Genomic DNA, 23611 nt, shown 5'->3' with positions numbered 1-23611 from the left:
CCAGGACCAAATTAAACTAGTTGGACTCGGGAGACAAGGGATCAAAATTCTTCTTCCAATTACTTAAAGTCAAAGAGGCAAAAGAGAACATCAATGCTATTTGGGATAACAATACCCATATTACAAATTCATATGAGATCCTAAAGTGCTTCTCCCAATTCTGCCAAAAGCTATTCACCACAGAAGAGTTAAATGATGACTTTAGGGCTGCTAGGGAACTCATTAAGGAGTTGAGCCCAACCAAGCTAAATGCTAAGGATTATGAATCTGTAGGGAAACCCATCTCAAGAGAGGAAATTGCAAAGGCCATCTCCTTAATGAGCAATGACAGGTCCCCTGGATCAGACGAATTTTCAGTGGAATTTTATAAGAAAAACATTGAGTGGATTGTAGGAGATCTCCATGACCTTTATCTGGAGGCTATCAACAAAGGAACCCTAGGCAAAGAAATCAATCAAGGGCTTATCAAACTCATTCCTAAGGAGGGAGACAAGACATTGCTTAAGAATTGGAGGCCTATCATGCTACTAAATGTATCTTATAAGATATTGGCCAAAGTGGTAGCCAACAGGTTGATTAAAATTCTGCCAAAAATAATCAGCCCCACCCAAACAGGTTTTGTTAAAGGCAGATATATCCTTGAAAACTTGGTGACCTGCTGGGAATCACTTGAGTGGGCTAAGGTCTCAGGATAGAATGGGGCCATGCTATTGATTGATTTTGAAAAGGCATATGATAGAATAGAGTGGAGTCTCATAGTCCAGATGTTAGTAAGTTTGGGCTTCCCTGAAACATTCTGTAAGATTGTGCAAACACTGCTCTGCGATGCCAATGTTGTTGTGGATGCAAATGGGAGAAGATATGATAATATTGTTCTTTCCAGGTCAATTAGACAGGGATGCCCACTTGCTCCAACCCTATTTATCCTAGTTGTTGATGCTATGCACTATGTTCTTAAGGACTACACTATAACCCCTAGGGTCAAAGGTATTTCTCTCCCTAATAAAGAAGAAATCATCAATGTTCAGTTCACAGATGATACAACTATTCTATTCACCCTAGATGAGGGGAACTTATCCTCTCTCCTCCATAACATTGAAATTTTCTATAAGGCCTCAGGCAGTAGAATTGCTCTCCACAAATCTACCCTGCTAGGATGGACTGACTCCCCTCCCAACTAGCTGTCTAAATTTGAATTGAAATGGAGAGGGTTGAACACTATCACCAGATATCTGGGTATTCCCTTCTCCGTCTCCTTGAAAATGAAAGAAATGTGGGAGTGGTTCAGGAATAAGGTGGATAAAAAACTCACCAAATAGAACAAAAACTTTCTCTCCCTGGCAGGTCACTTCCAGGTCTATCAAAAAATCTTGTCATCATATAACATCTACTACTCCTTAGCTTGGCTATTCAACAATTACCAGTTCAACTATCTTCAAAAACAAATCAGGAAATTTCTTTGGTCAGATGGGAAGGGGAAAAGGAAACAACATGCTATCAAATGGGATTGGTGTGTCAGATCTAAGCTTCAGGGGGGCATGGGCCTCAAATATCTTAAAATCCAGGGAATTGCCCTAGCTACCAAATAGATTTGTAAAGCCCTTTATGGCTTTGAACCTTGGAAAATTCTGATTAGACACGATATATAGCAGTCCACCCCCAAAATGGCAAAAAATTGGAAGAACCTATCCATGGGGGACCTGATTGCTGGTAATTTTGAGATCTCCCCCACGGGATCAGAAGTCTTCAAGTCTATATGGAAGGCTTGGGACCATGTCAAACAATTCATCAGCAATATGAACATTATTGATAATATGGGTTCTCTCAACTTGGGCAGGTCTATATGGTGGAATACTCTTCATAATGGGAAACAGTTGGCCTGTCTTCAAGGGTATTCTGCCTTGAAATGGCACAATCTAGGTCTGGTCACTTTTGAACTCATTCTGGAAGATGGTACCCTGACCTCTTGGGAGACTTTGAGCTCCAAAATCAGCCTCCCCATCTCCCAAGCTAGAACCTACAATGTCCTCGAAACTGCACTCGTCCCCATCCTCTCCTCTCCTTCCCCCTCCTCACTCTCCCCTTGCTCCTCCCTCTATTGGAAGATGGCTCCCCCCTTCCTCTAATAAAGGCCAAACTGATCTACTCTACCCTTGATGACTCTGAAGATATTCTTGCCCATCTCAACAACATCTGGAACCTCACCTGGGACTCCAAAAAATGGCACACTTGGCTTTTGAGATTCTGGTCTAATCCGACTGAACCAAAAAATAAATTTTTCACCTAGAAACTCCTGCTACACAAACTGCCGCTTAAAAACAATAATGGCGACCCCTACTATGTAAAATCCGTCATCTCCCTGAGTTTGTATCTCATATTTTCTTTGAATATCATTTTGCCAAAGAAGTATGGAAATTATTTGGCATCTCAGTTAATAATAAATGTTTTTCTATTGAAGAGGTGGTACTTGGTTATGTTAGAGGTGGTAAGAAATGTGCTAATCTTTTTTGGTCTGTTATCTCCTTGGAAATTATTTGGATCATTTGGAAATCTAGGAATGATGATGTGTTTAATGGAAGGGGTAGATACCTCACTGAGTCTCTTAGGAGACTCGTTCGTAACCTTGTTGATATGCAGGTCACTGTGGTTCTACGGCTGGACGAAGACAAGTTTTACAGATGGCTGAAGAATGGAATAACTGTTGTATTCATTTGAGAGCTCTCCCATGGCTTCACCTGGGACCGTATGGGAAGCAACAAGACACATTTCGAGCATGCATTAATGAGATTCATGCAAGAGATGAAGGCAAGACAACAGAGGGAGGATTTTATCTAACTAGAACTGGAAGGCCTGTCTTCCCACCCCTTCAGAGATAAGTTCACCGAAGGAAATGTGCTGGTATGGTGGGAGGGCGAGCTAGGATCGACTGCGTGGCTCCCCCCTATGGGTGACAATGATGATCCTGACTCTTCCTTCCTGTTCAACTAGTTGTCAATCCTCTATGTTATATTTGGTTATGGGACTCTTCTATGTAATTTTGTAACTCAACCACATCCTATGTATATGGCCTCATAATATGGCTCGCGATCCTTCCTGACATGGTTTTATCTACACTATGTGTTTTAAATCGTTAGCTGTATGTGTGTTCTCCAGCCAAGACTTTTGAATTTTGTATTGATATTATATGATACTTAATACAAAAGAAAAAACTATATTATTAAAATTTTATATATTATTGTTTATTTTTAATTTCACTATATTCAAATGATTTTAAATGTATAAATATGTAATAAAAATTATATACTAGAATAATGATTTAATATATTTTATAAATATATTTTTTTTGTATCTTTATATAATGATTTATAATTTTCTAAAAGGATATACAGACATTTAAATTTAAATAAATTATTATAGTAAATATAATACTTTTTAGTTTAAAATTATTATAAAAATATAATATTTTTTTCTAAAATAAATAATAAACAATGTATAGTTATTCTAAATTTGAAAATATAAAATATTTTGTTCTTTTTTTTTCAATATAATATTTGAATTGTCGTATAATTTAATTTTTAATAAATAATAATTTTGTTTTTTGTAAGATATTTTTAAATAATAAATAAATATTAATAATAGTTGCATTTCCATTGTAACAAAATTTGCCTTTTATTTCTTAGTTTGATTTAAGTAAATTTTATAATATATTTTTTATTTTAATATATTAATTGTTGTAATGAATAGTGTATATTTATATATTATATTTAATAATATTATAAAATTTAAAAGAATATATTTTTTTAAATATCGAAATTGTTTAATGATTTAAAGATTATTTTGCAACAAAAATTGATTACAAGATTTATTAAATTATTTTATTATAATATGTAGATTACCATTTGTACGAAGGGTCGAGGTTAAGGTTATCTTAAGGTTATGGTTAAAGGTTGGTTAAAAGTAAGGTTTTCATTCTAAGATAAGGCTTAGGGACAGTATCAAGGTTCAATTAGAGTGAGAGTTAGTGTTATTTTAATTTAAATTTATTATAATAGAAATATAAAAAATAATAATTTTTAGTTTAAAAATATTATTAAATGTCTTAACATTTATTTTATTTAAAATATATAACAAACAACATACATCTATATTGAGAAGGGTTCAAGAACAAAAAGGTAAGGGTTTCTCTCCCAAGGAGGACGAACATCAGGAAATGTAGAAGGATGAGGATATGGAGCCCATGGATCACCTCGGGGAGGAAGAATTGCAGGCCCTCAATTGCAAAGTCCATGAGTTGAGGAACTGCTTAGATAGTCTGGAGGCGGATGAGGAAATTCAAAAGTTGAAAGAGGAAATTAGAGAGATCAATAACAAGTTGGATGCTAGGGACAAGCATCTCGTTAGCATCAACAAATTCTACATTCGTGTCATGCACAACTCGGTGTTGACGCTCTGGCTCCTTCATGATAGTTTTGCTAAAGATGAAGCTGACAAACAATCTAGCAAGGAACTCTATAGGTTCCTTTCTAAAGATTGGGGAAATGTCATAGATATGATCGGGGTTCATAAATCAACCCCCCCTTTTTTTTATAGATAAATAGTTGTAGAGGGACAACACCCATTATATTAATATAAAATATTTTTACATGTATAGTTTTGGAAATATGTCATGCTACCTACAACCTACTCCCTAAAGGCCAGATGCTCATTAGCTACATTTGAGAATCGAAAAAACCTACTATAGAGGCTAACTCCTACAGTATACCAGACTACCACCCTCCATAATTTTACTATATTAACAAAATTCAAGCAAATGCTTGTTGATGATGCCAAAATTCAAAAAACTGAAACAAAAGGAGAGATAGCCCCAAAGGCTCAGACTGAACCACCATCCTTCTCCTCCAACGCCATTGCCTCAGGTTCGTTGTCCTCCTCCTCTTGTAGATTTTGCTCACTTTCCTTAGCTTTTTGACAAAGAACCGCTTTCAACACCACAGGGCAATTCATCCCACAGTCCGCGTGGAACTTCGAGTCGACCATTTCCTCCGGGAGATGATCATCGTTCGGAAACCATTCTTTACCATGCCAAAGCCCCTCACATTGTCAGGTTCAAGATCTCCATTGTCCAGAATTCCAATGTCCTGCCTTTCGCTCAAGCCTTCCACTAGAACAAACTGCCTCATCCAAGCCTTGCTAGGCCCTGACATAACATCAATTGCTTCAAGCAGGAATGAAATATTCCTGTCCTTCCCGTCCCATTCCGCAACCAGGCTCCCCTGATCAAGAGCTTAAACCACCACAAATTTCTTAACCTCAACTCCTGCTCCCAATGACATGTAGTAATTTTGTGGCAATGGGGTACGCAAATTGGCATCATTATTATCCAGGGCAACATCAATCTCACCAAGAAAACATTGCTTGAAGATCATTTGAGTCATTTTCTTGACCTCCTGCTTACTCACCCCCATATATACTAGCATGACGATAAACATGGCCGAGATATCAGAGTTTACCTAGTACCTATGATAAACTCTAATAAAATCCCCACCCAAAATTCTTTTTACAGCATGCAGTATTAGCGGGTGCTTCATGGCCATGACTGCTAGTATACGTTTGTCAGAAATTTCCCCCTAGAGGGTCATCTGTCGCTTGGTGGATTCCAGCGTTATAGGTGTATCCATCCCTAGAAACCCTAGCAGCCTATGCCCAATCACACCGCTATAGCTCAAATACACCAGGTAGTATGTGAAAAATAAGAGCGTGGTGCTATAAATAGACCAAGCTTACATTCTCATGATCGCTAAGGGGATGTAAGATGTCCTAGCACTTACTGATATTTAATGAGACCTCGTGTTAACCAACTCATATGCCATCCCACATGATGTGGAATATCAAATCCAATCTTGCCTATAGAGTAAGGAAATCAATGATCTCATTGATCGAGAAGAGCAAGGGTGATGTGTCGTGTGGGAATAATAGGCGTCATTGAGGTATGATGTTAGTATGGTACCATACAATCATATAGTGACAGACTGTGTCGCCGCTTTAGCTAGATCATCTGCTATCCCATTCCCTTCCCGATAGATATGGCTTATACGAAAGTCATCCAGATCATTCAACAAAGATTTGATTGGTTGGAGCCATTGGTTGAGGATCCAACATGGAGTTTCATTTTTCCTAGTCACATTTACCATATTTAGGGGTAAGCCTTCCAAATGGATTTTTCAGGCCCCACTACAGACTTCAACCTATAGGCCACGTACTGCAACATGAAACTCTACTAAATTGCTTGTAGAATGACCAATGTGTTCTGAAACTTCCATTAGGGAATTATTGAATTCGTCATGAATCACACACCCAATGCCACTAGGGCCTGGGTTGCCCAAAGAAGCCCCGTCAAAATTAATCTTGACTCAACCAGGATTAGGTGTATCCCATTGAACCAGGGGTCTGGATCGAAGCGAGGGTTGGAGGAACTATTCCCAAACAAAGGCAGAACATAAAGACTTGGGAAGGTGAGTTTTAGTCTACAGTCCCAACCTGGGTATACATTTCTCTTTAATGTCTTCCCTTTTGTGACTTCATTGATTAGAGCAATCAAAGAGGTTTCTATCTTCTGACACAGGGCCCCTGAATCCATCAGCTCGTCCTGAAAAATGTGCCTGTTGCGCTCTTTCCATAATTCCCAAATCGAAAGGGATGGGAGAATTACCCATATATCCCCAAATACACCCTTCGAGGGTTTTTGTGGCCGTATTTTAAACCAGTTGTCAATCCTTGCAGGAAACGAGCAATAGTAAATCAACCCCTTAGTCTATTAGTCTTTTGTTGGTTTTTGCTCTTTGGACTTACGAGGCCTTGATGCTTTTGATTTTTGCTAAACTCTCACTACAAACTTTGTTTTTGTGATGTTTTGATGTTGTTTATGTGCTGTTGATAGTCTCTGACTATGTTAAGGGTCAACGCCCTGGTTAAAGCTGCTTCACTAATCAAAAGCATACATTTATATTAAATTTTGAAAAAATATAATATTTTGCTCTTTTTCTTTAATACAATTATTTTATGTTCATCTTTACAATATTTAAATTATCTATTTATTTTATTTTTTATAAATAATAATTTAGATTATTGTCTTCTTAATATAAAATTGATGAAATTTAGTTTAAAAAATAAATATTATTAATAATTATTATAACTATATTGTAAGTTTTGATGTTTGGAATGTAATTGAGGTGTGTTAAGCTAGGGGGTTAAAACTAAAATTCCTTAGCTTTTATCGCTAAGCTAAATAACTCATACCCAAAGGAGTTTCTCACCATATTACTAAGGATAGTTGTAGGTTGTAGGAGACCCTCATCAAGACCTTCCAAGCTCATTTCCACATAAGATGACAACATGATTGAATTGATTCAAAAGTTAAGGTTTCCATTCTAAAGCTTGGGGTTAGGGTTACAGTTGAATGAGGGTTAATGTTAGCATATATCCAAGACTATAAATTAAATTAGGGTTAGATATAGTGTTAGGGTTAGGGTTCAATTAGTATTAGGGTTAGGTTAGTATTAGGGTTACAGTTAATGTGTTCTATATTAGGATTAAGATGTAATTAAGGTTAGTGTTCTCTTTGCAATCCTAATTATGATCATAATCACAACCGTAACCCTAATCCTATCTCTAACCTTCAAACGTAATTCTAACCCCAATCCTAATGGTAAACTTGATTGAATTTCTAACCATAATTGTGAACTTAATCCTAACCAAAATCTAACTCTAATCCTAATTTTCAATTTAATCCTAACCCTAAACTTAACACTAACTCTAACCCCAACAAAGAAGACATATCAATGATCAAGACCAAATCTATTTAATGTAAACTATTTCATAAGTTATTTCCTCATATTCTAAAAAACTTACAATCTATAAAAAAAAGATTAGAGAAGATTTATAAGTAGGATCTCACACGTTGATGTATGTTTACTATAACATACTAAACTTAAGTTGGGAAGGGTACAAAAACAAGAGAGTTTTGGGAGGGTGGAAAACATTTTATGCCTTTAAGAATAGGTGTAGAGAGGCTGAGTCATGGGACTGGAAGACCTTTCAAACTCTTTTTGGTCTTTTAGTGCTTCCGGTTGTCCTTTATGGCTGTGAAGTGTGGGGCAACAGAACTTTTGTCTTGCAATGGAAACAAATTGAGAAAATTCAAAAACGTTTGATTACAAACAAGTTCAAGCTTAAAAAATCAGTATCTTATGACATTATGTTGAGTGAAGCGGGGGCAACACCCATTGAGGCTATTGCTATGATGAGACTCATAAGTTACTTAAAAAAATCGAGAGAATGGATGAGGAACGATGGCCTATGATTGTCTTTAATGATACTCCATGCAAAAGAAAGAAGACTTGGATGCAACAAAATAACAAATGGTTAAGAAAATGGAATATCTACTTGAACGCGTGCCCCATCGATAGCAAAGAGATAAAAGCATTTGTTATAGACAAGTTTCACAAGTGCACTTGGGATAAAAACCTTGGGAGAAAGAAAAAATACTATATTGAAGAGTTTAACCCCAATTGTAATTATCAGCAAAAGATGTACATAGGGGCCAATATTCCTTGAAGAGCCAAAATCCTTATTGCTCAATTAAGAACTAATTCTCACCAGCTCCGTAGTGAAACCGGTCGTTGGAAAAGACCTAATAAAGTTTGGGAGGAGGGAGTATGCATTTTTTGCTCAACGGGTAAAGTGGAAACGGAAAAACACTTCATTTTAAAATGTGAAGCTTTCAAGGACAACATGGACAGCTATATTAACATCTTGACAACAAATTCTTGGGGCAATCTTTTCAGTGAAGAAATTGTTGAGAAGTTGCGAGCACTTATCATCGCACTGCATAAGAAAAGAGCTGAAATGCTAGGGCAATCAGTGTTTAATTGAATGTGGTTGACAGTTTTGTCCCATAGACTATATTTCTACTATAAATTATTATCACAAATTACTGTCGGTTGTCTATATTTCTACTATAAATTATTATCACAAATTACTGTCGGTTGCACCTTTTGGTGCAAGCGCTAGTCTTTGATTGCTCGGTAAATGTAAATATTTTTCTGTAGACTGGCACTGTTCGCCTGTATTTCTCTCGCGCCAGTTCGGTACGAGGTGAATATATATAAGCGCTTCGCATCAGCACGCTTGATTTTCCAAAAGATTTCATGGCACCGAATTGTTGACGATTAACCGTGAAAGAAAAAATAACTGTCTGAGCGAGAAGATTAGAGAGGCAGCAGCGCAAAAACAAAAGGCAGATGTATCTGAAGAAACCCCCTTGGGCTGAGGAACTCCTCTCTTCCTCTTCCTCCCCTTCATCTTCATCCTCATCCTCATCCTCATCTGCTTCTTCGCTGTCTTCTTCGTCTTCATCATCAGCTGCATTGGTAGTAGATTTGGTGAAATCGCTGAACAAAGAGAGGCTGTATAGAGAGTTCACCCTTACTCTTACAACTGCCCTGCGCAATGCGAGTGCAGAATTCTCGTTTGTGAGATCGAAGGGTCTCTCCACGCTGTTAAAATTTGCCTCCTCACTTTCTGAATCAGATTATATGGTCGAGCTATTCCAGGAGACTCAGACTCTCGCACACCTTCAAGGTTAGGTCATCTTTTCTTTTCTTTACTTCGATTTTTTTCTTTTTTCATTTTGTTATATTCGTTTTGCCAGGCTACCTCCGGCATAGATGCTACGGTTAAGGGTGTTTTTTCCATGGAATTCGCTCTGGACTCAGGGCATTGTTGCAGATATATTCACCCTGGATTTGAGTTATTGTTTCCGTCGAATTCACCCTCAATTTAGGCTATTGTTTCCATCAAATTCACTCTGGATTCATGGTGTTGTTTTAGTTAAATTCACCGGGACTTGCATACGGTCTTGTTCAATAGGGTTATTGGTACTCTGATTAAATTGGATGCGGTAATTTTTCCAATTTTGACATATTTTTTTAATTCTTATAATTTGAACCCATGACTCCACATAGGAAGCTCCGATAATTAACTCGTGCCCTTAACTTGATTATGTCTGTCATTTTAAGGCTGTATTTTCCCTAGACCAATTGCCAATTGGAACCAGGGATTGTTTAAAATATAACTTAATTTAAAGGTTGTACTCAAATAATTCCATATAGAGACTAAAGATAAAAGGAGCATGTGTTGAGATGAAAATGTTGATGGTTTCTTACAAAATAAATTACAAGCCTAGTTCCACAAGGCGTTTCATTTACTCTGATTAAATTGGATGCGGTAATTTTTCCAATTTTGACATATTTTTTTAATTCTTAGAATTTGAACCCATGACTCCACATAGGAAGCTCCGATAATTAATTCGTGCCCTTCACTTGATTATGTCTGTCATTTTAAGGCTGTATTTTCCCTGGACCAATTGCCAATTGGAACCAGGGATTGTTTAAAATATAACTTAATTTAAAGGTTGTACTCAAATAATTCCATATAGAGACTAAAGATAAAAGGAGCATGTGGTGAGATCAAAATGTTGATGGTTTCTTACAATAAATTACAAGCCTAGTTCCACAAGGCGTTTCATTTTAAGACTGTTTTTCTGAATCACTGCTGTTGGAGGTGCCATTTGGCATATGAGATCTTCTTTGACAAAGTCTACAAGGGAATTTTCTTTCATTTAAATTGTGGGTTGACTTCCAGATTTTTACCGGATGAATAAGCTTATGCACTTTGGAGTGTTTCCTTGGTCCTCGGGCTTGTTTTCTTCAAAAGAAGTGGGGTGAGAGTTGAGTGCGTATAACTAGCATCAAAAATAGATATACATCAAAAATAGATATACCACTGTCTGTGTGGCATTCATTTTGAGTACCTTAATATGAATTTCTTAATTTAGATTTTGAACTACGCTGTTTTATTGGATAAGTATTATGGAAAGTTATGAGATGCGTGTAATGTGTAAGAATCCCCGGTCTTATAGAGCCTTAATCCCTGAATTTTGTGAGTTTAGTGTATTGACATTTCGTCAAACACTTTGTATGCAAGCTGCCTTGTTCGTTTTCTGAGTGTGTTTGTTTTCAGAACAGCAGACTAATAATTCCAAACTAGTACAGTTAATGTATGAACTCGTAAAGGAAATGATAGGGCAATTTATCAAACACTTGTTATACAATATAACAACAAATAGATAGTTTAACAACTCAGATTTCATGATATTATATCTTTTGTTACAAGTCAAAATGACTGCTGTTACAAAATTAGAAGTTCTGAACTGAAATAACTTCACATTGATAATGCTCATCTAACTCAAATGTTTGCTATTCATAATCTGACAAATAAACAAGGCCTTTCTACATGATGCTCATCTAACTCAAATGTTTGCTATTCATAATCAGACAAATAAACAAGGCCTTTCTACATGCCAAAATGTGAAGCAATCACTTCCAAATCTGACCCAGCTGAAATTCCAAATATAACTCTCAATGTGCATGCTCCAACTCCCTAGAGGCTGCCAATTGATGGTAAATGGCTGCAATGTCTCCTTAGATGGTAGTGATGCCTCCCTTAAGGGTTGCATCCTCTACTAAATGCCCATAATCCATTATTAGCTGCTGCAACTTCCTTGAAAGTGCCTCCACACAAATCACTGATTTCAAACGATTATTCAAAATCCGCAAACAACCTCCACAGTGCTATGATGAGTTGTAGAGAGATGTTGTCTGTAGCAGCCAGCAAACAAGATGAACTGAAATGGTAGGGGTTGACTGTAGCACTCATGGGTACTATAGCACGACACTGTAGCAAGTACGGACTACTGCTGCATGCTTTCAAAATTCATAAAATCTCCAACCCCTTTGTTTGTGAACAGATTTGTTCTTGTGATTTTGTCTTGGAAAATGACTCAAAAGTGACCAGCGAACAGCAACAAACTCACTAACAGTGGGAGAGATCACTATTGAGTTAATAATCTTCCCCTGCGTTTGAGAGGGGCAGCTCCCCCATATGATATGATTTTGGGTTTTCGGGGTATTTTTTTGACCAGAAAGTAGAAAAGACAAACACATTCTTGTGCATAGCCATGACACAAATGTGATTAAAAACTATAGATTTTAGAACGAAGGGAACAAAGACAAATGACACACAGATCATCCACTCAGCACCTGCAAATGATAGTAAAAGAAACGAAGATGAATGGAACGCAGATCATTCACTCCATACCCACAAATGATAATTGGGAGAATGAACAGCAATATCTTTCAAGTATATATTTAGAACTCACAGATCCCATAATAGATATGATCACAGGTAGATATACAGAACCACCAAAGAAAGATTGCAAAATTTACTCACAGGAAAACTTACAATCAAAAGAAAAATGATCAAACACATAGATTCAAAATGTTGGAGAGATCACTATTGAGTTAATGATCTTCTCTTGTGTTTGAGAGGGGCAGCTCCCTCGTATGATATGATTTTGGGTTTTTGGGGTATGCTTTTGACCAGAAAGCAGAAAAGACAAACACATACTTGTGCATAGACATGACACAAATGCGATTGGAAACTTTAGAATGAAGGGAACAAAGACAAATGGCACACAGATAATCCACTCAGCACCTGCAAATGATAGTAAAGGAAACAAAGACGAATGACACAGATCAGTCACTCCATACCCACAAATGATAATTAGGAGAATGAACAGCAATATCTTTCGAGTATATATTTAGAACTCACAAATTCCATAATAGATATAATCCCAGTTAGATATACAGAACCACCAAAGAAAGATTGCAAAATTTACTCACAGGAAACCATACGATCAAAAGAAAAACAATCGAACAAATAGATTCAAAATGTCTTCTTATTCCTTCAATGAAAAATCAGAGCTCACATACTCTACATTCTTTGCATAAAAATGACTGTTGAGAAATACTCTGCCCTCTTCTTCCCTGAACTGAATCAAGATCGTCCTTCTAATCGATTCTCACTATCACATCACAGTGTGATGGGGATAAAAAATCGAACCCTTCTAATGTTCTTTAATTACATATTTAAAGGCTTTCCCAGTGAACCTTTTCAGTTCCAACTTCCATAGTTGCTTCCTTCAATTTTCTTTCCATTTTAAAAGTTTATAAAATTTCACATAATATGTTAAAGTGAAATTTATAATGGTAAATAAACCTCCGTGTATATTTAGAAGATATTGAGAAAAGACTATGAAAATTCTCCACAGTGACAGGGCACCTGATCATTTGAACACTTAGTTCTAATGGCCAACTGCCACTACCTTCGAGATCATCTTTTGCAAGAAAACTGCCTTCTTTGTGAAACATTTTTAATTTTTCAGTAATCTTCAATTTATCAACACACTGCAAGAAATTCAGATGCTTGATGGTCTGTTCCAGTAATGAATCAATACTTATTTCCACCATATATAATTTTCATAATTCTCTGACACAAACTTGCATTTGTTGTTTGTTTTTGACAGTCGCTTGCATACTCAAACTGCAATGGTATCATTGTAATATATGGTTTCCATTGGACAAATCCACTTCTTGATAATCCTTCTTGCTAATAGTTTACTGTAGGTGAAGAGCTTCTGTGAATGGCTTTGCAATACAAGCTATGAGTCTGGAGTTGTTTCCATTCCAAAGCTACTATTGCCTTTGCTAAAGCTTAGTCATTTCAGAGCGCTCGAGCCTTCCAACTTTGAACTACATGTTGTGAGGCACCTTGTATGTTTGTGCTCTATGTAGTAAAACATCTAGATCAAGCCTGATAGTGCCATGACTATCCATTCTTAACTTCACATGGATTTCATTTTTCACAACTATTATTGAATTCTGCTTGAAATTTTAAAGCCATTTCAGTAAACAAGATTAATGTACACCATACAATCATCGCTTTCAATGAGACAAAATCATTTGAGGCATGTTGATGGCCATCTACTCTTTGCTCGAACATTTTATAATAACCAAAGTGATTCAGTTTTAGAGCACTGTGGGGGAATAAAATTTTGTGGAGGCGTCAGACATATTAGTGGTTGTGACAACCACTGGGGTTGCCGCTACATGTTTCATTAGTAATAGAATGTACCATTGCCTTTTGAACTATTGGCTTTGTTCCTTTCAACTTCCACTTTAAAATGACAGTAAGTTGTAGAGTGTTGGGGAAGTGGAGAGGTTTCAGAACCTCTTTCGGGTTTCTGAAAATGGTTCCAGTCGATGACCTTTTCCTATTCTTGATTTTTGCCCCTTTAAACATTATATCAGTTTATTAAGGGGTTGTGAGAGGTACATCGGATGTCGCCCTTGTCCTTGCAATGAACAAAATATTAATAAAATTTTGTTTTGACTTTGTTTCCCTACTTTACTCTCCCGACAATTTATCAATGTGTCAGCCTTTTTAATGGTTGCCACAATCATTGCGGTCACCGATGGAGGTTTTGAAACCTCATGTAATCTTCAATGCAACAATTTATTCTTTCTTTCTTTAACTTTTATAATGGTTGTCAGGGAAATTGAAGGTTGTCACAACCTCATTGGGATTTGACAAGGTTGTGACAACTCTGTTGGGCCCTGACGTTGATTTCAAAACCAACCTAAAAAACCGACGCTAAAGACATACTTTTTTTTTTGGATGTGCAAGGAATGCTTTGAAAATAGAACCTCATCGGGCTTAAGATGGGTTTTGAAAACCCCGTCGAAACCTGACAGTGGTTTTGGAATTGAGGCAAAAGTCTGACTTTGAGTAAAATGGCTAAGTTTTAAAGGATTTTGAAGGACTTTTAGGGAAATTTGGCATCATGAGATGACTTCGAAGACTTCTAATTATTGACTTAGCCATTAGAAGGACAAAATGAAGGTTTTTGAAATAGGATGTTAAAAACGAAGACTGTCACCCTTCACAAAATTTCATCAAATCTTCACAACTGATCAAATAAGCACAAATGTGATTCTGGAATGAATCCACCCAATAGGCTGAAGGTTTTTGTCCACACAACTGTCTTACCCAAGGGTTCTCGTCCTAGGGCATGCTGAACCTGCAAACACAAGCTCTCTGAAAGAAATATCAAAACTCCAGATGTCCATATGATTTTCTCTCATCTCTTTATAAAGTTTCAGTTGGATCTTCTAGAAGGATCTGATTTAACCTCCTTAAAGCTTCTAGAAGAAACTTTATTTAATAAAGTGGCTTTGATTTATTTTTCCACTTAGGTCACTTTAAAATATTTAATAAAGTGACTTTAATTTATTATTTTTAACTAAATTAAATGAATATTAAGTTATCCTTTTGAAAAATTATTTATTTTTGGACAACTTAATTAATTAATTTAACTGATGTCACTTAATAAAAAATTGGGGACATTACATAATGCAGTGTAAAACAAGCTAGGACTGAATTCTAAAAATTTATAAATATGCACCATTTTGAAATGTATCATTACATAACATTTTTGATGCATGTTGAGTGGAGTTACACTCACATAATTACTATGAGCGTTTGAGTTTAGGTCACACTTTCCTTTTATGTGGTGGATAATTTGAATCTAGTCTGGAAAAATTGACTAAGTCTGGAAAATTGAAGAATCCTCCAAAAACTAGATTTTGCATTATATACTTAAATGTTATGATCCATATATGAATCCTGACGGAGAGTCCAAAATGTCAAATTTCGCTCCTGACCCTTCCAAAGGGTCCAAAGCGAAATTCTCTATAAGACATTCTACTTTGACCCAAACTTAGAACTAACTCATTCTCAGGCATTATTGAGGGCAAAACACTTGTTTGGCTGAAGAAATGTGAGAAATGAAGTCAAGATTTGAGCCTAAATGTGAATTTCACTCCTGACCCTTCCAAAGGGTCTAGAGCGAAATTCTCCATAAGACATTCTACTTTGACCCAAACTTAGAACTAACTCATTCTCAGGCATTATTCATGGCAAAACACTTGTTTGGATGAAGAAATGTGAGAAATGAAGTCAAGATTTGAGCCTAAATGTGAATTTCACTCCTGACCCTTCCAAAGGGTCCAGAGCGAAATTCTCCCTAGACACTATTTTCTCCCTTGTTTGGGCTAACATCCTTGTTCCTTGGACATGGTGGGGGTAGATTTCCTTGGACATGGTGGGGGTAGATTGATATGTTCTTGCCTCAAACCTCCTCTTGCAAATATGCATATCCAAGTCTTCCAAACCATGCCTTAGAAGTTCCAAACTTGGTCAAGTTAAAGAGCAAAATAGAGGAAATATGAATTTCGCTCTGGACCCTTTCTAAGGCATGGTTTGGAAGACTTGGATGCATATTTGCCTTGTAGAGGAGGTTTGACGCGATAAAATGATGGAAATCAACCTGGAAGGAGAATTTTGCTCCTGACCCTTCCAAAGGGTCCAGAGCGAAATTCTCCATTTGACCTTCTTTTTTGCCTTAGGCCCTAAGTTAGCCTTGTCTGGAGCTAGTTTGATGGTGGATTGCCTTGATTATGATGAAAGGACCTTGAAATTGATCAAGTTTGAGAGAGAATTGGATAAATGAAGTGGAAAATCAACCAAGAATCAGGATTTCGCTCCTGACCCTTCCGAAGGGTCTAGAGCGAAAATCCCCATAACTCTCATTTCCTTCCTAGTTTTGGCCAAGTGTTGGTTTCTAAAGCATGTTGGAAGGTGGATTGATGTGTTCTTGCCTTGAGAGGTGGTTGAAAGCATTGGGAGATGAAGATTTTGCCTAAAGGATGAAATTCGCTCCTAACCCTTCCAAAGGGTCTAGAGCGAAATTCATTATAAACCTCATTTGCTCCCTTGCTTAGGCTACAAATCTTGTTCCTTGGGTGGAGAGTGATGTATTTTTTGCCTTCCAGAGAAGATTGGAGTTGAAGAGATGAAGAGTCAAGCCTAGAGTAGGAATTTCGCTCCTAACCCTTCCAAAGGGTCCAAAGCGAAATTCCACAAAACCACTTTTTTCTCCCAGTTTTGTGCCAAGTCAAGTGCGGGTCAGGGTGAGATAGGATTGGATATGTCCTTAGGAATGACTTTGAGCTGCTAGTGATCAATAAATTTCAAGGAATTGAGCAAAAACTAGGATTTCGCTCCTGACCCTTCCAAAGGGTCCAGAGTGAAATTCCTAAGATCACCTATTTCCCCTTCAAAACAAATCAAACTTTTGGTTCTTATGGCCTAGATAGGAATGGAGTAACATTTTCTTGGCCTTTGAGGTGAATTGAAATGGAAGAATGAAGGAATAAGCTCAAGAGCAAGGATTTCGCTCCTGACCCTTCCAAAGGGTCCAGAGCGAAAATCCTAAAACCTATTCTATCTTCCAAAATTTGTGCCAAGCCAAGCCTAGACCAAGGTGAGAGAAGTTGGGAGATGCCCCTAGGATTGCCCTTGGATGGATTTTGGCCACCAAAAACGAAGATTTTGAGCTAGGACAAGGATTTCGCTCTTGACCCTTCCAAAGGGTCCAAGGCGAAATCCTAAATAGGTCTTGTCCCTGGCCATGATTCTTAGCGAAATTCTCCTTTCTAGCCATTTTGAAGGTCGAGCAAGTTTTGTCATGTTGAGAGAGGGATTCAAAAATGGAAGTCCAGGTATGAAAAGTGAAAAGAGTAGACTTAGGTGAAGGAAAACAAGCAAGTCAAGAATTTCGCTCTTGACCCTTCCAAAGGGTCCAGAGCGAAATTCTCAATTTCACCTAATCTGCTCATGATGAAGGTCAAGAGATGGATTCCCAAGCCTTGGTGGAGAGAAGACTAGTGTATGCTTGCCTTGGAAGACATTTTGGAGTGGAGAAGTGATAGAATTTGAGCCCAAACAAGAATTTCGCTCCTGACCCTTCCAAAGGGTCCAGAGCGAAATCCTTAAAACTCCATTTTGCTCCAATTTTGCATCAAACTCAGTATTGGTTGAGATTATAGGGATCCTTAGGCATGCATCTAAGCAAGCATGGTCACAAAATGAGAAGAATTTAGGCCAGGTATGCAAATTTCGCTCCTGACCCTTCCAAAGGGTCCAGAGCAAAATTTTATAGGGCCTATCCTTGGAGAGGATATTGAACGAAATTCCATTTTGATGCCTTCTCATTAATGATTTAAGGTGGAAAATGCAATGTTGAAATGAATATGTCATATGTGCTTAATCATCCTTTGGTTTATTTTGCAGATGGAAGAAGACCATGCCAGGGCAGGGACGACCTCTTCTAGTCCTTCATCATCAAGGACGTTCCCCATGCAAAAAGGGAGGACTCAAGGTGCTTTGAAGCGTTGGAAGACTAGGGGTGTTCAAGGAGTTCAAGTTAGCCTCAAGACCTCATTCTACCACGAGATGACAAAGAAAGGCTTTGCCAACACTTCAGGGCGAGATGTGCTACTGGAGAAGGAAGACTTGACAATAAGGAAGCCTGATCAAGTAAAGGAAGTACATCATTCATCATATCAAAGACAGAGGAGGATCAACCAAGCCACAAGTATTAGGCAAGGTGGCATCCCGGTCATCATTCCTCCGGTCGGATTGGTCCACCTCAGCATGTCCAGATTCAATGTACTTGACTCATTGGAGGCGGCACAAACTTCGGTGTACCCACCCCTGCTTCCTATTGGTCCTCACTCCGGGAATGTAATTTTCTAATTGGCTAAGGAAGTTTGTTGTAACAAACCCTAATTAGGGTTTCTATCTTGTAATCCTAGCCATTGATTTGAAGGCAATCAGAGCCATCTGTTGGTAAAGGGTTCTCTATATAGAGCCCTAGCTCCTCATTTGTAACGGTTAATAGTGAGTTAATAGTTAATAGTTAGCTAATAGTGAATAGTCAGAGAGTAGGAAATAGTTAGAGTAGAGTAGAAAGAGAAGGCAAAGATTGTTGCCAAGATATTGTTGCAAAAGACTTGTAAACTTCATTGAAGAAATGGTGAATTCTATGGGTCGATTCAACAATTTGCATGGTCTCTCTACTTCTCAAATTTAATTTCATGTTATTAGATGAATGGAAGAAATTTGTATGATCAATGGTGAAATTTGTATATCCATACTACTAGCGGTTTGTTGATTGCAAACTTGCCTTGCGTAGTCAACTGGAATCATTCAGCTTAAGCTTAACTTCAACCTGACGATGTCTATGCTTGTAGCGGTGATCTGAACATCATAAAGCTTTCATTAGAAGATCGCACTAACCTTGTGGAGATGATCCTAGCATGTCAAAGCAAGACTTAGTTAAAGTTTCATCAAAGGTCATCCATTGCTCCTACATTCTGAGTGTTAGAATTAGATCCTCCTCCAACCCTTATCCTTTTCCCTTTTTTAAATCAAGGACCAGTGAAATTCCACATTCTAGTGATATCCAAAGCAAATTAGGTGCTCAGGTCATCGAATGTAAGTCCCTTTGTGATTCTAGCAAAATCACATCGTACCGCAAAGAGCTTACCCACACGTAGAGACCCTACATATCAGAACCTTGGAGCTACTCCGATTGATCCTTCTGCAAGATCTTCAGCATTCGGGGAAGCTTTATTCAAGAGAGGATAAGGTACCTTTAGGTATTTTATTCTATGTTTGGTTGTGTACAAAAGACACATCAACAAAACTCTCCATATCCTGAAGGGTGGGACCAAGTATCCCTTGCCCCTGCATGATGTGTCTCATGCCATGTCGTCACCATCTCCGGGGTCTTGGTTGCTGGCCAACCGGGCTGAAAACACTGTTGTGCAAACTCCTCTTGGCACCCAAACCTCATAAAGGCCAGTAGCTTCTTCACCTCTGGTAATGCTCTTGTATCCACTCATAAGGCCAGGTTCGCAATGCCACGTGCCACCTCAGTAAACCCTTGCAACTCTGCCATGAATCGCCGAATGGGTCCTACGGGTCTGGTTGTGAAATCCGAAGGCTTGTGGCTGTATTCTCCCGTGCTGATAGGGATTCTGTGTCAATCGTCCTATTGTTTCCAGACTGGAAACTCTCATCTTCTAGATTAATAACAGTGAGTGTTCTCCTTTACACTTTCCCCCTGACTGGGGGCCTCCCCAACCTTTTCAACTGCCTCATCAGTGATCTGACCGACTGCCACTATGCGTGGCGAATGGGGTGGAGGTGTGTGTGGTGCTAGTGCGAACTTGCCTAGCCAGCCATCTAGGGATGAGTCCACGTCCTTCTCCTGGCCTACCTCATCCGCCACCAGGGTATCCAGTACGACTAGCTCCTCTTGTATGGCCCCGTCATCTGTAGGAGTCCCTCCATGCATCATACCCTCGACTGTAGGTGTTTCTGTTTGCACCATTCTGTTGCTTGCACCACGTACCACACCTTCGGCCACACCTTCTGCCGTAGGTGTATGTAGGTGTATGACTCCTTTAGCCGGTTGAACTACTCCTCCAATTGCCAGTGCAACCTGGGGCAAGGATACTCATACTTGTGCCCGAGGGGATCCTTCTGCTACTTTCTAAAATAATACTCCTACGAGAGTGGCTTCTCCCAGCGGAGTGGCCATTGTTAGTGATTGCATTGGTACCAAGTGAGCAGAAGGGGACAATCTTGGAGCTGCGAATTTCACCTGTGCTATAACTGTTCCGGGTGTCTGTACTTCCCCTTCGGCTGTGGGCTGCTCTACCTCTTCTCCTCCTTTTGGCCGTGCTTCCATCCCTTCAACCTCTGCAACCTCCTCCGAATCCACACCTTGTGGCGCCATCCTGAACCCTTCCTCATCACTTCTGCTTTCCAAGTCCTCAATTTCTTCCTCCCTGGCTTCTGTATCCTCATCTAAGCTTTCTTCTTCCTCCATATCTTGCTTCCTTTTCTTCTTGGTAGGCTGAATGGTATCATTCTCTAGTGTGCCCAAATGAACCTAGTAATACATGGCCAGTTTGTTAGGGTACTTGACCCTACCTTGTGGCTGAAATCTGCCCCCCTTTTTTGAGGGCACTTGTGTGCGTATGACCTCCAAGAAAAGATTGATGGCATGGTGGCACATATAGAATGTCTTGTGCTCCAACGAGAGAAAATCATGAATCCTATCCGAAAGCAACTGAGACCAGTTATACACCTTACCCACACTGATGCCATTCATGAGTCCAATCATCCAAATGGCAATATCAGAGGCCCTACTTGCTCCTGTGAGCCTACTCTTGACGAGGTCCATCAAGCACCGCCAGTCGCCATCAGCGATGCAGGAGCGCTTTAGTCCCCTGTTGTTGCTACTTCCCCACAAACTTTTCCATTCAATAGGGGTCAAGTTGCCATGACAAACCAACTTCAACAAAAAGTCTTTTCTCTCCTTAGTAAGCTTGCTGGTTGGCTTCGTGGTTGGCTCGCCTCTGTGTCGGATGCCAAACACTCGTCGAAAGTCATGTGGCGTGAATGATACAATGGTAGTACACCCCCTGGTACTCCACAATAGATTTTTGTCTGAGGGAATCGTAGCTTGCCACAAGAGTTCGGAGAACTAGCTCAAACTCTTTTATATTGAATATCTGTTGATATTAATTAGGGAAGGGCGGATTCATATTGCCTTGGGCAACATTGGAATCCGCCCAAATAAGGTCTGGCCCCTCTTCCCTCCAACGTGGCCCTATTTCCCACGCTATATCATATAAACACTCAGCGCACTATCCAATAGGGACGACCCTATTAACAAGTCAGATAAAAGGAAATAATTAAAAGTTTAATTATTGAAAAGCCGACCTAGTTAAGGGGTTCGCTCCATATAAATAAAAGATCAAGATTCATTTGTAACACAATCAAGTCAATTAAGCTCCTTCATCTTATGCGAAAATCTTCATATTTGCCTAAGTGTGAACTTCAGTCATCTACAACTACAACAACCTTCATCTATCATTAGGAGGTGCGAAATCCATCTTGAGGTGTTGGCAAATTCAGTGAATGCACAACGAACTGATTGGAGATCTGCTATTCATACACACACAGCTAGGACTACCATTTATGTATACCAAGCGAACTGCTTAAAGGACTGCCATCTAGGTCATACACAGGGAATTCTTTGGAGGCCTACAATCTAGGGTAATGGAGCAGCAACATCTATCCTTCATATGACAGCAAGTGATTGTTGAAGGAAGTCACCTCATACCTCTTTGACAGCAACATCTGAACCTGCAAATACATGAGATAAGTGTTGTAATGATTACATAACTATAATCCATAATTAGATCTAAGGATCTTTTCTGGCTGGGTTTTTCTTCCTAGGAGGTTTTCCCAGGGTAACTGTGTCTTGCTGTTAATTTGTTTATTTCTATGTTGTCATATTCTTTCAGTTAAACAAACTAAATTTAAATTTCTAAGTTATGTCAATCTGAAAGTGTTAAAATTAACATGGTATAAGAGCTATAGGCTAGATCAACTTTCAGATTTCAGAATTCAGTACTCCTTTATTTCCAGATTGTTGTCTCATTTTCAGGTTAGGTCAATGGGGCTGAAAGTTGAAGATAGGCTTGATGGGAATCCAAACTTTACTGCCTGGAAAGTTCGAATCAAGTTGGCTCTAGAGGAAGAAGATCTTCTCCAATTCATAGAAGCAAAAGAGCTAACCGAACCTACGGATGCAGTCGAGCTAAAACAATTCAAAAAGGATGCTGTCAAGGTCAGGAAGATTCTCATTGATTCAGTCAAATACCACCTAGTCACCTCTATTGCCTCATTTACCACTGCAAGGGAAATGTTCAGCCATTTACAAGGTACATATGAAATTAACAATCTCAGTAGGGCAATTACTTTAAGACAACAACTACTTAATATCAAAATGGCAAAAGAAGATTCTATTATTTCCTACTTTATGAGAATTTCAGAACTAAAGAATCAACTAGGTTTAATTGGCCATAACATGGAAGATAAAGACCTTGTCATGATTGCCCTAAATGGTCTACCTCACTCATGGGAGTCATTTATCCAAACCATAAGTGGTAGGACTGAGTTACCCACCCTTGATTGCCTTAAAAATGACTGTATCCAAGAAGAGTCTCGCCTCGTCACAAGAGGACAAGCCAAAAGTCCCCATATAGATGATCATCACATGCTTGGAGCACAATGCAAGAAAGGGGGAAATTGGAAGAAACCTTATCCTAAAAGAAATAGGGAATTTAGACCATTTAGTTCCCAACACCCTTGGAAGAAACCAAGAGATACCTCGCGTGTCCGTTGCTTTAGATGTGACAAATTTGGTCTCTATGCTAAAGAATGTCAACATAACCCTAACCAAAGTGAAGCCAACCTAAATGAAGTATCTGAACAAAATGATGATTTTTTATTCATCTCCGCTCTGTCTAGCAGTGTTCCTTCAGATAGCAATACTTGGTTGATTGACAGTGGTGCCTCCAGACGCATCATAGGCTACTGTGATCACCTTTCAGACTTAGTAGAAAAGGATACCAGCTTTCATGTAGTAATTGGTGATGACGTTCGTTATTCGGTAAGAGGTTCTGGCTCTACCTCTTTAAATTTAGTTTCTGGTATTTCCTTGCACCTTAGTGATATCTTGTTTGTTCTTGGAATTAAAAGAAACCTAATTTCCATTTCTACTCTAGAAGATAAAGGTTATCAAATTGCATTTTCTGATGGAAAAGTTCTTGCATGGCCTAAGAAATCTAGTTTTAAATTTGCTCGTATAATTGGTCATAGATATGAT

The 23611-nt window shown here is 38.5% G+C and overlaps 1 protein-coding gene across 1 annotated transcript in view; it reads left to right on the top strand.

The window, feature by feature from the left end:
• The first annotated feature begins 9044 nt into the window (after positions 1-9044).
• The window catches only part of LOC131061348 (uncharacterized), a 63066-nt gene continuing 48499 nt past the window's right edge, over positions 9045-23611 (top strand). Inside the window, exon 1 of the mRNA XM_057994994.2 lies at positions 9045-9639. Coding sequence (XP_057850977.1) covers positions 9300-9639 — 340 coding nt within the window. The 5' untranslated portion in view covers positions 9045-9299. The remainder of the gene's footprint in view (positions 9640-23611) is intronic.

This window comes from Cryptomeria japonica, chromosome 11 (genome assembly GCF_030272615.1).
Source record: "Cryptomeria japonica chromosome 11, Sugi_1.0, whole genome shotgun sequence".
Taxonomy (NCBI): domain Eukaryota; kingdom Viridiplantae; phylum Streptophyta; class Pinopsida; order Cupressales; family Cupressaceae; genus Cryptomeria; species Cryptomeria japonica.
This window is presented reverse-complemented; position numbering and strand designations above follow the sequence as displayed.